This window comes from Notothenia coriiceps, unplaced genomic scaffold, assembly GCF_000735185.1.
Source record: "Notothenia coriiceps isolate Sejong01 unplaced genomic scaffold, NC01 NC01_scaffold00028766, whole genome shotgun sequence".
Classification (NCBI taxonomy): Eukaryota; Metazoa; Chordata; class Actinopteri; order Perciformes; family Nototheniidae; genus Notothenia; species Notothenia coriiceps.
The window spans coordinates 7,016-21,929 of NW_011361467.1; the positions used below are offsets into that span (position 1 = coordinate 7,016).

General features: G+C 38.3%; 1 protein-coding gene across 1 annotated transcript in view; it reads left to right on the forward strand.

Annotated features, from left to right (window-relative positions):
* Positions 1-13,720, forward strand: part of LOC104958344 (anoctamin-5-like) — a 19,789-nt gene extending 6,069 nt beyond the window's left edge. The window contains exons 2-20 of the mRNA XM_010786062.1: positions 939-1,003; positions 2,469-2,576; positions 4,003-4,071; positions 4,241-4,525; positions 4,688-4,807; positions 6,097-6,212; positions 6,330-6,464; positions 7,102-7,207; positions 7,421-7,481; positions 7,942-8,093; positions 8,399-8,473; positions 8,580-8,805; positions 8,899-9,077; positions 9,468-9,565; positions 10,075-10,205; positions 10,356-10,561; positions 10,729-10,916; positions 11,506-11,611; positions 11,705-13,720. Coding sequence (XP_010784364.1) covers positions 939-1,003; positions 2,469-2,576; positions 4,003-4,071; positions 4,241-4,525; positions 4,688-4,807; positions 6,097-6,212; positions 6,330-6,464; positions 7,102-7,207; positions 7,421-7,481; positions 7,942-8,093; positions 8,399-8,473; positions 8,580-8,805; positions 8,899-9,077; positions 9,468-9,565; positions 10,075-10,205; positions 10,356-10,561; positions 10,729-10,916; positions 11,506-11,611; positions 11,705-11,941 — 2,663 coding nt within the window. The 3' untranslated portion in view covers positions 11,942-13,720. The remainder of the gene's footprint in view (positions 1-938; positions 1,004-2,468; positions 2,577-4,002; positions 4,072-4,240; positions 4,526-4,687; positions 4,808-6,096; positions 6,213-6,329; positions 6,465-7,101; positions 7,208-7,420; positions 7,482-7,941; positions 8,094-8,398; positions 8,474-8,579; positions 8,806-8,898; positions 9,078-9,467; positions 9,566-10,074; positions 10,206-10,355; positions 10,562-10,728; positions 10,917-11,505; positions 11,612-11,704) is intronic.
* The last annotated feature ends 1,194 nt before the right edge of the window (positions 13,721-14,914 follow it).

Genomic DNA, 14,914 nt, shown 5'->3' on the forward strand with positions numbered 1-14,914 from the left:
TGTGTGTGTGTGTGTGTGTGTGTGTGTGTGTGTGTGTGTGTGTGTGTGTGTGTGTGTGTTTGTTTGTGCGGCTGCTTTTGTGGCCATCATCCCACTCTCGGTTCATATAAATGCTTACCAATATGGCAAGAGTCTGCTGATTTATATTGGCCGCTCTTAGATTGAGTAGTCTTAGAAGCATGCGTGGCCATCCCAATTACTGGCCGGCTCATTACTCTTAAAGGGATAATTTGGTTTTGACTGAACCTTCCTATTATTATCCTGTACACCACATATCCTGCATGGATATAAACAGAGATTAACCTAGCTTAGCCAAATGTCTGGGATGTAGGTGGGAGAGAATACAAATACTTGGTAGGCTAGGGAAAATATTTCAACTAGCAAACAATTAAAATGTTTACATTATGTATTGAGCTGTTTTTGCCCCTCCTTACATGGGTGTGGATGCATGTAAACAGGAAGGTGAAACAGATGATTAAATGCTGTTCTACTTGCATCTTCAATACACCTGCAACTTTGTGAATATGTATACATTGATTGATTGACTGTTTGAGTTTGGATGCTACTGATCACTTAGCCATCCACTGACTGTGCTATATACTGTATAATAACATTGATATAGAAATATATAGAAGGATAATGCAGACAGACAATTCAAGCTTATTGAACATAAAACGTGTATATTTATTTTGTTAGACCATTCTAAACTGAACTGTCCGATCTTAAGGAACAATCATGGTTCCATTATAATTTTTTTGCTGTTCAAACATGCCACATTCACTCAAACATAAACAATAATTATGCTAGGTGTTTGTATTATTACTTCACTCGATTGTCTTATTTTCTATTTTTCCTGTGCTTAATGCATTGTTTGTGTTTTTTTATTCAGTCAATATATAACAAAGATACAGTAGTACAATTTCTTTTTTCTTTTGCAGATGAAAATGGTGGCAATAGTGTGAGTTCATTATCTGAAAGAGCGACACTGCCTGGGCATGCAGAGGTAAGTTCCTGTGTGTTTGTTGGTGTGTCAATACGCTTGCAAATCGCTCATTTGATATCAAGGGAAACACATTGCAAACATGTTAAATATTGTTTGTATAATCAGTACAATGACTGATTGTTTCTCAACCTTTTTCCTGTCTTTGTGCTGAAGAACACTACTTGCTTGTTGTAGCTTTATATTTCATGTATTAACTAAATAGCAGTATACAACTCTCTGCAATAAAGTGAATATATAATTCCCCAAATTGTTCCTTGGATTATTACATTCTTGAATTATTATTTTTCTGCTACAATCTGATAAACAGTCTTGTGTAAGATTACAGGCAGCAGTTTTAGAAATGTTGTTATATTTTCAAAGCTTGTGTTTCTTTGTAGGCACAATATTGCTTATCCCAGTGTTTATGTTTATGACTGACCCTTTGTTGACTCTCTGCTCTCATCGCTGAGTCACAAGACCTTTGTCTCTCACAAAAGCTGCTCTCATGTCTCGAACAGTGTGACAGAAATAAACTTCACTGCCCAAACAGCAGCCTGTGGTCAGTCTGGTGGGCCCTCAGCGATACACTCAACCCAACAAGCAGATACTTTATCCTTCTTAATTAATAACACTGATTATATTGTGTTTCTGTGATGTATGAGACTATAATTTACTGCATAATGTCTCAGTGATAATCAATCAAACACGTATTTCTTAAATGTTCTCATTAGGTCACAACATGATTGAATAAACTATAAGGGGCAGCGTTCACGCCCTTGCTACAGGGTCAGTGTGGATGTGAGGGCCTGATAAATAAGCTGGGTTGGGTTCAGAAAACTGCTGACCACACGTGGTACTCCATGCTGTGGTTAACCCTTCATGGTGTAGATATATAAAATCTGATCTACAGTACGTCCCACTCTGAAGAATATTTGTCCATTCTTGTAATTTGCTCATTTCCAGGAAGAGTGCTGTTTTTTAATGACAAGTAACGTTGCTAGAAATATCTAGCATTGAAGTAAAACATAATATTTGATTTTGAACATTACCAGTACATTCCTCCTCCCGAATAAACTATTTTTGTATAATGTCAGGCTGTGATTGTACCAGGTCCATAAATGTCTGTTTTATGTGGTTCCTCTGCAGCCATTGTGGCCTCCCTCTAAACTTTTCTCCCAAAGAAAACAACAGTCTCTTGAAATACTTTTCAATACCATCCCATGCACTGGAGTCACCAGCCTAATATAACTGAAATAACATGTTAATATGACATGATTTTGGGCACAATATGCCTTGCCCTCTCTATATAGTAATATAAATCACTTAGTGTTAAAGTCTGAGCTCTTTATGTCTGTCATTGAGATTACAACAGTTTCATTTCTTGCCTTGTCAGCACCTCAAGTATTGCATTATTATGATTGTCTGTTTGCTTTCGCTTCCCACTCTGCGGGAAAGATAAAATATGATTATGTGTCTGTTTTTTTAGACAGAAAAGTTGCAACCAAACAAGGACACTGTGTTCTTCAGGGATGGGGTACGGAGAATAGACTATGTGTTGTCTTATGTGGATGATAAAGATGGAGAAAAGAAACAGGTAAGTGGAACAGACTACGACTTATCAGCATTTTTACAGTGAGTGAATAAATGTGATATTGTCAATCTTACACAGTATATATCCAGAACGGGAACACATGAAGCTGAAAAAAAAAAAGGAAGTGAGATTCCAAAGACAGACGTCATTTGTGGCCGCCAGTGTATGAGTAAAATAGCTTGTGAGCACAAACTTAAAGTATCCTACAGTATTTCACCATATAATGAGAGATACAGAATATGGAAGGAAGGAAATCAGGACCAAAAAAACGTAATTCAGTTAGCAACTCAATACGTGAATCCAGTTTCCTTATAACTGCGCTAATTAATTTTTGCTAATTACGTTGCTTTATTATGTTATTTATAATCACTGATTTAATGGTTGTCCGGTTTCCACAATGGCTTCCATAGACTGACTTGTCTTTTACATTTATTAGAAGTGTGTTTATTTTTTGCAGAGCCTTCATGTATAAGGCGGAGGACTGTTCGATTTGTTAAGCATGTTCTAGCTATCATCATCATCACCACTCTGAAAAGGTCATAGAACAGAGAATTCATTAGTAAAAGTCTTGAATGACTGATGTAGGCAACGTTTTCTCTTGGTGCTCCTCAATCAAAGTGTCACATTTTCAACCTTCTTTTATCCAGAGAGATTTCACTAAGAGCAGCTCCTCCTTTCTCAGGCTCACACTCACACATTCACAAACACTGAAGATCACACTGTGCTCATAGGTTAAGTTTAGATTGTATCTCTGAAAAGACAGCTCTGGGTTTCACTGGTTTAAAACTGAGGTAAAGCTCAAAGATCTAAAATGCAGCTTCTGAAACATTTTTAACCTCGACTTAAAGTAGCCATTAGCTTTGCTTTTAATAATGGTCCAGGGACGTTATGTATTTATTTATATTACAATGTTAGCCTGTTAATGCAGTTTAATGTTTGCCATACTTTTTGTTTAAATGCGGTTCAAATATGTATATACAGTATATATATATATATGTTTTTTGTGTGACTTAAAAGCACTGCAATGCAGGAAACCTGTTTTACTTATATTATTTTCACTGTGTGATCATGTGGCCAGTCGACATTTTTACCAGGGTCACATGTTTACCACAGTACCAGACTTTTGGAAAACTGGTCAGGGCTATATCTAAAACATCAATATGATCCCTGCTGCCCACACAGTATTAAGCTTGGTCAGTTATATTGGTGTGCTCCCCCTGTTTCCACTGATAGAGGCATTTACTGTCCCCTAAACTTCTTTTGTGACAGGCAGGCCCCCCTTTTGACCAATCAGTTACCAGGCAAAGAGAAATACATCAGACTCTGTTAATTTGCTCTTGTATGGGTGTGTAGATGTCACAACAATCATAGACTGTGAGACTTTGTCTGTGTGGCTCTAACGCTGTGTTGTCTGTGTGTTCATCCACAGGAGAGGAGGAGGGAGTTTGAGGCCAACCTTGAGAAACAAGGTCTGGAGCTGGAGACTGAAGACAAATCAGTAAGAAATTCAACCACAGAGTAACAGCACCACCTAGTAGAGAGCTTGCAGAGGCACACCATGTTATACAGAAAGAGTCTTAAAGGGATGGCTCAGTATTAGACACATAATACAACCAAGTACTGACAAATTAAGTATTGTTCCTCTCCTCCATCTGTCCTTCTATCAGGACTCCAAGGACCAAAAGACATATTTCCTGAAGATCCATGCTCCATGGGAAGTACTGGCGACCTACGCTGATGTCTTAAAGATTAAAGTTCCCTTCAAATTGAGTGATATCCCCCATGGTCATGATGTCCCCCTGGAGTGGCTCTCGCATCCTTTCCGTCTGCCAGATCACATCATGCGCCCACAACCGGACTACTTTACCTACTCCTTCGACAAGAACAAGACCGACTTCTTCCTTATCAATGACAAGGATACCTTCTTCCCACCTTCCACAAGAAACAGAATCGTGAGTGTTTAATTTATAAATATGAAAAAACGCTTTAACATCTCACACTTATTCTGGACAGGCTGACCCTAGGAGGCTATGAAGAGGTGTTTGCCTGTTTTTAGCTTTTACTGTTTATTTAGAAAATGTATATCATTTGTTGAATCCTGTCCTTGTTGAAAGGTGTTCTACATCCTGGCTCGTTGCCCGTACTACAAAGAGGGTCGGAAAGAAAGAGACAAGACGGGAATCAAACGACTACTCAGCAATGGGACGTATACGGCAGCCTTTCCTCTTCATGATGTAAGACACTAAGAAAAATCCTACACATGCAGAGTTTACACATACTGTATCAATGTACATTTATGTTAGCATCTCTATTCTGTGAGATTTGTAAAGGGAGACCCTTGTGTCCATCTACTTTAATGTAAGATTCCACACGCATTATTTTTGAAATAATGTATAAGTAACCCACAACCATATTTAAAGGGGACCTATCATTCAAAATGCACTTTGTGATGTCTTTTATACATAAATATGTGTCCCCGGTGCGTCGGGGAACTCACGCAGCGTCAGAAAATAAAACCCTCTCTCTTTTCCTCCGTACCCAAATCTTTTAAAAACGGGTGTACAACGAGCGGATACAGATTTCCATCCGCTGTGACGTTTTCCATCCGCTGTGACGTTTTCCATCCGCTGTGACGTCGGCTGACCCACAGAAAGTTGCTATCAGAAACAATGCCTGACGTGTTTTGGACGTAATCTCATCTTTGTTTGCATTAGCAAGCCTCGCCAACACTCAGAGCTAACCTGTACTGTGTAGAGCACATGTGTTTAAAAACAGGAAATAAAAAAAGAACTCACCTTGTGGTAAACCTGCAAGAGAAAAAACATTTGAGCTCCATACTGTTTCAGAAATAATCCTTGACGTGGTTTAAACAGGATGGCGTTTTATCACAACCAAATTTAACTTTATTTCCAGTAGAATTCTGATCAGGCATTAGCTCCGCCTCCTCTTTCTTTTCTTTTCTGTTTGGTATTTTGAAAAAAAAACTTCACAGACATGTTTTGTATAGGTATGGCCCTACAATATATTTTTCAAATATAGCATGATAGGTCCACTTTAAGTAGCCTACTTATAAGTTATACTTCCTGGACCGGAAACAACTATTTTAACACATTATAATTAAAGTCACTGACAGAATCAGTTCTGTAGCACATTCAATTGGTAATGCTACATTCTGATACATTAATTAATGATACAATTAAATTACATTAATGATACATTCACACAGTCTTCTAGTGTTGTGACTTCTATTTAATTATTCAATCTATTTGAAGTACATTTGTATAACTTGTTTGTGAATGTTCTCGTTCCAGGGCAGATATATATTAATCAGCATAGTTTGAACAGGACAACATTATTTTTTCATCATGTTTATTGTTTCTTGCTTATAATGTTATAGAATACAACGTTTTTTTTTCTTTTTCTTTTCGAAGAGAATATTCAAGTTCTTTCAAGGATTTCGTTCTTACATTTTCTAATAACTTTTACTCAAGAGCCCATATTGCATTGTTTCTTTTCTTTTCAGTGTCCATACTGGAAAAGGGCAAGAAATGCTGAATGCGAGAGTGAGCGTTACAACTTGTATAAACACTGGGCCCGGTTCCTCTGCTTTTACAAGGAGCAGCCTCTCAACCTCATCCGGTAAACAAGCAACACCTGAATGCTGCCATCTTTGGTTTTTTAACAAGATTGAACCTTTATTTTACTGAAGCGTGTTTAAAGTTATCTGCAGAGTTAAGTGTGTGGTTTTGGTTTTAGGAAGTACTATGGGGAGAAGATTGGGATCTACTTCGCCTGGCTGGGCTTCTACACAGAGATGCTGTTCTTTGCAGCTGTCATGGGCGTCATATGTTTCACCTATGGAGTGCTCAGTTATGATGACAACAGGTCAAGGTGAGATGATAACAATATGACCAAAAAGATATGACCAACTCAATATTAAACCCATCATTTGTATCATAATTGTTGACTACTTATTTGCTAAATCATCATTACAAAACCATTCAATTACTCTGCTGCTATTACTGCCTCCACCTTTCTGGGAACACTTTACACACGGTATGGAAACTGGCTGCTTGGATTTGCTCTCATTCATCCACAAGAGCACAAGTGAGGTTTATTGATGTTAAACAACAAGGCCTGAACAGTTCATCCCGAAATTGATGGCAGGTTGAAGTCTGGGCTCAATGGAGGCCAGTCAAGTTCTTTTAAACCAAACTTAGGATCTTTACATCTTGATGTACCTCACCGTGTGCACAGGGTATTATTTTGAAAGAGGAAATGGCCTTACCAGAAGTCTGGACACAAAGTTTAAGATGTAAGATTTAATCACATCTAGTGTCAAGCCTCAAACCAAAGGTACACATAAGTATTCAAATAAGGTATCAACATACTTTTGGCCATATCATATTCACTTTTATACTTACACATTTTGATATTCCAATGAAATGGTGGCCTGATCAATACTGGATGCTACATTGATATACTGATTTATATTTTCGCAAAAGATCTATTTTTTCTCTCCTTGTAGCAAAGAAATATGTGACCCCGACATTGGAGGCAGTATCGTGATGTGTCCACTTTGTGATAAAAAGTGCCCTTTCTGGAAGCTCAACTCTACATGTCTCTCATCCTGGGTAAAATGTTACACTTTATATGTTAAAGAACACCAATTTTAAAACAGCGATTAACCTTGAAGTGTATATTGCAAACATTATTTTAATACATTGGTCTTTTAAATGTACTCAGATATCTGCAGTAGATTATGTCCTGCTGGGTCAGCAGTATGTCACCCTGTTTATGCCAAGCATATCACTGAGAAACTCATTTTTCCATATTATCTCTTTCAGCAATCCCATCTGTTTGATAATGAGGGAACGGTATTCTTTGCCATATTTATGGGGATTTGGGGTAAGTGTTTCACTGCGTTTAACCTGTGAGGAGATCCCATTTGTTCCCCTTCTGTGAGACAGATTTTCTCAGTCAAAGCTTGTTCGCCTCTACTACCTCTATCCATACTGCTTGAGCCCAGAACAAGATGCCAGCACAATTAGTTTGTTATGTGCTAAGCTGTTGGAAAGCTTACCCAGCACACTGAAGGCCAAATGGAAAACTGGCCTAATGAGGAGCAGTTAGCCAAGAAGTGTTTTCACAGTTGAAACATAAACATAAACTCTCCTAAAACTCAACACAGCCAATCTCTGTTTTTAGTCAGTGCAACATGATGCAGATCATAATGGATATGTTTACAAACATTTATGGAAACACTTGCAGAGCATCAGACTTCTCATTAAACTGCAAAATATATTTGTGAGAGGTGACAAACTGAGATCTTACCTTTTTGTTTCCTTCTTTCAAATCTATTTGGCAGTGACTCTGTTTTTGGAGTTCTGGAAACGGCGTCAAGCCCGTCTGGAGTACCAGTGGGACTTGGTGGACTTTGAAGAGGAGCAGCAACAGCTTCAAATCCGACCCGAGTTTGAGATCAGATGCACCAACAAGAGACTCAACAAGATCACTCAGGTGCTTGAAAGAAAACATGAAACATACTATGTACAACTGATTCCATGCTACTTATTTCTAACACAATGCCATTAATAACTGTGTAATATATACCTGGCTGCTAAATTCTAAGAACTGTTACAGGATTTGTATTTTGAAAAGTATTTTTTTTCACTTTAGTTTTTTTATTATATTTTTTATTATATCATAACTTAGTACTTTTTTTTTACATATTGCTCTCTGTGGCTCTTTCCTGCTGTAACGATGCAAATGTACCCTCTGTGGGACTAATAAAGGTATTCTGATTCTGAATAATAATCTTCCAGGAAATGGAGCCATATCTTCCTATCTCAAGCAAGTGTGCTCGTTTCTGTCTCTCCGCTGCCACCGTTATATTCTGGGTGAGTGATGATTAAGAGTCTTTATGTTGACTATAAAACATAACAATTGTCCCTTTCTAGTCTGACATACTGTCAACACCTTTACATGGTTGTCTTCTCCCCACAGATCTCTCTGATTGTGGCTTGTATAATCGGGGTCATAGCGTACAGATTGGCCGTTCATGCTGCCTTCGCGAGTATCATTAAAGACCCCATGAGAAAGATCCAGGTGGTGGGCAGGTTCATCACTCCACAGCTCGCCACTTCTGTCACTGCCTCCTGCATCAACTTTGTCATCATCATGATCCTCAACTTCTTTTATGAGAGGGTGGCCGTCTGGATCACTGACATGGGTAAATAGATTTGATCTGACATTTCCAGAATCAACAGAAGCGAACAATAGAGTCATAATTTTGTCTTTACTTACACTGATCTACTATCTGCAGAAATCCCAAAGACCCACCTGGAGTATGAGAACAGGTTGACCATGAAGATGTTCCTCTTCCAGTTTGTCAACTACTACTCATCGTGCTTCTACGTGGCCTTCTTCAAAGGCAAATTTGTCGGTTATCCTGGTGACTACTCATATATGTTCGGCAAATGGAGCAAACTAAGGAATGAGGAGGTAGGTTTTACTGCCTCTGATAAAACATTACTTTTGTTATTACTAGTTAAAAAATATGACTTTGTATACTTAACATTTGGAGTTTGCAGTTAAGGCAGTATTGACTTACATTAGCATTATGTGTATATACAAAGTCTACTTTTAAGTCATTTCTATGAATTGTCTTTTCATTCAATTTATTTTGATCTTGATTATTATGTGTATATTGACAATGTAAAGCACTTTAAATTGCCTTTGTGTCTTATATGTGCTATATAAATAAACTAACCATAACCTTAACCTTACCATTCACATGTCTTTACCTGTGAGGAAAGCTTCATAATCTAGTCCTGCCAACAGAAAGTGCATCAATAAGTGTGTCATGTAAACTGAAACCTCTTTCTGTCCCAGTGTGACCCCGGAGGCTGTCTGATTGAGCTCACCACACAGCTGGTCATTGTTATGGCTGGAAAACAACTGTGGGGGAACATTCAGGAAGCTCTGCTGCCGTGAGTCCTCCACCCAGTCTTTCACCTCTTAACTTTTCACCTCAATCACTTATTCACTGCAAAAATAGCAACTAGCCACAACAAGAGAATAGCTTTCAATGAAGGTTTTATTTAACAGCGTATTTTTGTTTATTTCGAGTGCATTCATTTTATAAATGTTTTAACAAGATCAATGTTTTGAGTGCTAAGAAAAAAATCAATATAAGTTCTGCTTTGCAGCTTGCCCACTTCAGATGCACACATCCACATATGTAAACAAAAGTGTTTTACCTCTGAATGGCATGGTATTGATTCTCTACCTAAAAACCATTTATAAAACCTGCTGAGAAGCTATCAAAAACCTTATAGGGAAACTTTATAACAACCGGTTACTATGCACATAAATTAATTGCAGACTTCTGCAACTACAAATATTATTGTTCCTGTGCTGATTTGTCTGAAAATGTCTTGTTGGCAACAGAAAGTCTCAGCAGTTTGACGTATGTTTATCTTCATGTGCTTCTCAACAGGCTGATGCGTAACTGGTGGAGTAACAGAAAAGGACGGCACCATCCTGAGACCCATTCCAGTCGCTGGGAGCAGGACCACGGGCTGCTGAACTTCAGCCAGCTTGGATTGTTTTATGAGTACCTGGAGATGGGTGAGATACTTCTCTGACGTTGATTACATTACAGATATCATATCTGGACAGAAGAGCCAGATTAATGTGTGCTGTCTTCTTGCCATCCTGTTATTACTCTTCCCTGTTTACCACCTCTAACTCTCTCTCTGCTCTGCCTGTTTTTTTCAGTGATCCAGTTTGGTTTCATCACTTTGTTTGTGGCCTCTTTTCCTCTGGCTCCGCTCCTGGCTCTGTGCAACAACATCCTGGAGATCAGGGTGGACTCCTGGAAGTTCACAACCCAGTTTAGACGACCGGTGGCGTCCAAGGCCCGAAACATTGGAGCGTGGCAGGAAATCCTCAACGCAGTGGCCATTCTGTCTGTTGTTACCAATGTAGGTGTTGGGCATGTAGCAGCGTATGTTTATCAGACAAAATGTTCACCATTCAATGTGTTTTTTGTCTAATCTGTAAAATGTGTTGAAGGATTTCAGAAGTAAAATATCCATAAAAACAAAAAATGTCACTTTTAACCGAAAGCCTTTTGTCCTTTCTGTCCCAGGCTTTCATCATGGCGTTTACTTCCGACATGATCCCCCGTATGGTCTTCCTGTATGCCTATGGTAAAGATGCCAGCATGAGTGGCTACGTTAACAACAGCCTGTCAATATACAACATCTCTCAGATACCCGATGACAACATGCCTGAGGAGGGAGGCAACTGGTTTGATAACACGACTTCCACCTGCAGGTAATAGAGCTAAAAGAGCTTGTTGTGCATCTGGCTGTAATTTACTTTCAGTAGAGCTTTAGCCTCTGTATTCCCCCCTGAGCAATATGGAGCTTTTTATTCTTTCAACTCATTGATTTGGGTTTAAAGCCTGCCAGACTTTTGTTTTGATTTGGTTTCACAGCGTTTTTTTCTCCTGCTGCATTAGGCAATTGTTGTCACTGAAAATGGTTTGACAAATCCGCTATACGCTATGATAAACAAACAGACAGAAATTGTTAGTCACTATATGGTGAGTCAAATATTTTCCTCAGATCTTGAAAGTGAGTGAATATTAGACCAAAAATTTGAGTCACACTATTCCAAATAAATAGCGGGGCTCTGTGTTTGTGTATAGATCAGCAATTATTTGCTAACTGCAAGCCATATTAACTTCATATTGACAGGTATGAACAAATATGTTTTGCTTTAGTCCAAGAAAATGTGTTTATATCTGTTGATGGAGCCATAAGTTACGTTTTTGAGTTTTTCGGCATTTATTGATATGTACTGGTACCAGCATGATTACATTAATGAAACACTATCGACTGAATAATGTTGTTTTGAACAGGTACCGTGACTACCGTTACCCTCCAGGCCACGCGAGGGAATACACTCACACCATGCAGTTTTGGCATATCCTAGCAGCCAAAATGGCCTTTATTATTATAATGGAGGTAAGACAACACAGCTTTTTCTCACTCCTTACTTGCAAAATAAATGCTCATATCAGATGCTAATCTGACAGTGTGATAATTCTCCTTCTTTAGCACGTCGTCTTTGTGGTGAAGTTCTTCGTGGCGTGGATGATCCCGGACGTCCCGTCAGTTGTGAAGGCTCGGTTCAAACGAGAGCACTACCTGATTCACGAATACATGCATAACTACGAGGTGGAGAAGGTCAAAATCCAGATGAGTGCCAGTTTCATGACAGAGCAACCATCAGAAGTATCCTCAATGACAGACAAACAAGAAGTGTTGTCTGAGTGCCTGGAGCCTCCTTCCTGAAAACTACTAACTAACCAAGCCGAGAATGGACACGTGTGAGAGTCTTCTCCTCACTGACAGCATCCATATACACAGATTCTGTCTTTGGGATAAAAATGATATTATCTTTTCTTGCTGGATGGACTCCTATATTAGGATCTGTGTAAAGGCATCAGAAATTCAAATGCAACATCTCACTTTGCTTAAAATTAGCCACCCGAGCGGCTGCAACACTCCTGTGCCATATAAAGAAGGTTTGAAAACAACAGAAGAAGGCTAAAAAAAAAAGTGTGAATTGTTGAAAATGTAAAATGAGTTATAATTACCCTTTAAAGAGATGGCTATCATATCATTAATTAAATGTTTTGCATGTGATTTCTCTTGTGAGGAAACAAGATTAAGGGCTTTTTAGAAAATATGTCAGTGTTAAGGAGTTTTAAAAACATCATATCATTTAAGGGATATATCCTAAACAGCACCTATCTTTAAGTCTTAACTGTATCGGCTTATAATAATTATTTTTAGTTTCGTTGCTGCATAATGTTTAGATCCACTGATCTATAGCTGGGCTATTAGATTTTTGAGGTAATTATGTTTATGCTCTTTCAAACTGTAAATTGGAAAACCAATTACCTCCATTATAGTGCAGTGATACTGTAACAATCAGAAGTGTGTATCATTCCAGCCTGAGTTGATAGCATAGTGAGACAACAGCTGCACGCTTATCTTCCAGATGTATTTCCAACTTGCTGCAGGACCAATTATACGATTTTTACAAAAAGAAAAGCCGACACATAGAAAATCTCATGACAGATTTTCTCTTTTAGTACAATCAGTCTATGTGTGAATGTTGACCGTGTGTTGGCTTTATGGCTCCAATTGTTATACATAGATAACAAATGGCCTATATTCCTGTTTAACATTATTTGTGTCTCCACATGTTTTTGGCATAACAAACCTTCAGAGATGATCAGACAGTTGGAGAACTTGGTTTGGTACAATGTAAGTGAGCATATCAGTAAAAGTTGATGACATTAGGTAACCTACTCTTTGGTGTTGCTGTAGATATAAAGAAAATATCATATATTTAAATTGGTTATTGAACAACTAATTTATTGATATGCTTCTGATTTGTAGTCTGAAGTTTTTGTATTAAGAAGAGTAACTTAATATCCTCTTTAAATTTGTATTCATCAAATCATAAATGGCCATCAACCATGTTAGTTCAGTCCGTTCTTCAAGTAACTTTTATGTAATACTACAAGGGACCAGGTGCATAAAAAACCCTCCAAAGAGATATATAACTAAACAGTATCTATTTATGAGATACAAGATCACTTCATTTATTCTTATTATTTCAGGTTTACCAGGTTTTTCTTTGTTTTATATTGAAACTTCTTTGTAACTTGACTTGCTACATGATGCAGTTGTAATTTCAGCCATCATCTATCATATTTGACATTTAAAAACCAAGTCTCATTTACTCGCATCTCAGGATCAATCATGAGCATCACTTACGTAAAACAGTATACGCAGATATCAGATGTGTGCAGAGCGTGATCCTGCAGCATAATGTATTTCCAAACAAACAAATGCCTTAAACCTCTGCTTACTCGTTTTTGTATGCTTCTGTAATGCCAAAGATTCCAATCTGAATTCAAAACCTGTTTCATGTAAGTCATCATTGCAAAGTTGCTGTTTTGTCTAATTTGATGTGCATGAATTGCTGGAAATGTTTGTCAATTATATTCTAATTTCACTGTAGCCTATTGTACAATTAATATTCACGATACATAAATAAAAAAGTAATTATAGTATGAGTTTTATTCGCACATTGCATTAATACCAACAGTAAACAGGACAACATATGTTCTATTGGATGCTTATACCATGGAGCTTATCAGAATCAGAATACCTTTATTAGTCCCACGGAGGGGAAATTTGCGTCAATTTAAGGATCCTCACCCAAGACATAAAAACATTATTCTTAAGTTTAAATTAATTTAAACCCTGTTGAGGTCGGTGGGTCTGTATTAATTTTCCTCTGACTCTTAATCAGACCTACTAATTGACCTATCAAAAGCTTTTGAGTCTATGCAAGTTTACCGCCAGGCTCGGATCCACCTGGATCGGCAAGGTCTTACCTCTACTAATCTATATATTTTTGGGTATCTATAGATACCTATATTTGGGCGTGGCCCTACCTAAGTGCTTGTGTTTGTGGCAGTCGTGCAATCTTACCTTAAAGCAACAGAGGAGAGCTCATAATTATTTTAGGTTACCCCAATCCAAATGGGAGGGGGGGGGGTGAAACCCCCTATAAAGACCCCTGCGTCAAAACTCCCTGCATGTCTTCAGAGGAATTTCCTCATGATGAAAGTGGGCAAATAAGATCTAGGGAGAGATTCCCATTTAAGACCCCCAAGACCTTTTTTCCTCTCTCAGCTACTGGTTTTTATAACCTACCAACAGAAGCCAAAGCGAGTACACACCAACATACCCATATATGTGGGGAGGTGTCATTGCTTCTGGGTGTGAGACTGGACTGGTCCAGACCTGCCTTGAAATCTAAACTGAAGCTTAAAGTGGACCTATCATGCTATGTTTGAATAATATAGTGTTGGACCATACCTATATAAGGCATATTTATACTTTTCATTTTTCAAAATACCAAACAGATCATGCATTTTAGCCATTCCTCATTTCGCTCAATTTAACACTGCCTTTCATGCTCGGATTCAGTGAGAACAGCACCATCTGATGGCCTGAAATATGTACTACAGCGTCTCCAGCGCTTTGGAACGGCAATGTCCGTGGCTGTCTCCTCCTGATTGGTGGAGTTGGCCCAATAGCCGTAGCGCAACTTCTGTGACGACATAAAAGTGTTCAAATCTGGATCAGTCTGTATCAGATACGTTGCAGCCCCTTTTTTAGAGATTTGGGTATGGAGGAAAATAGAGAGGGTTGTGTTTTCTGACACTTGGTGAGTTCCCT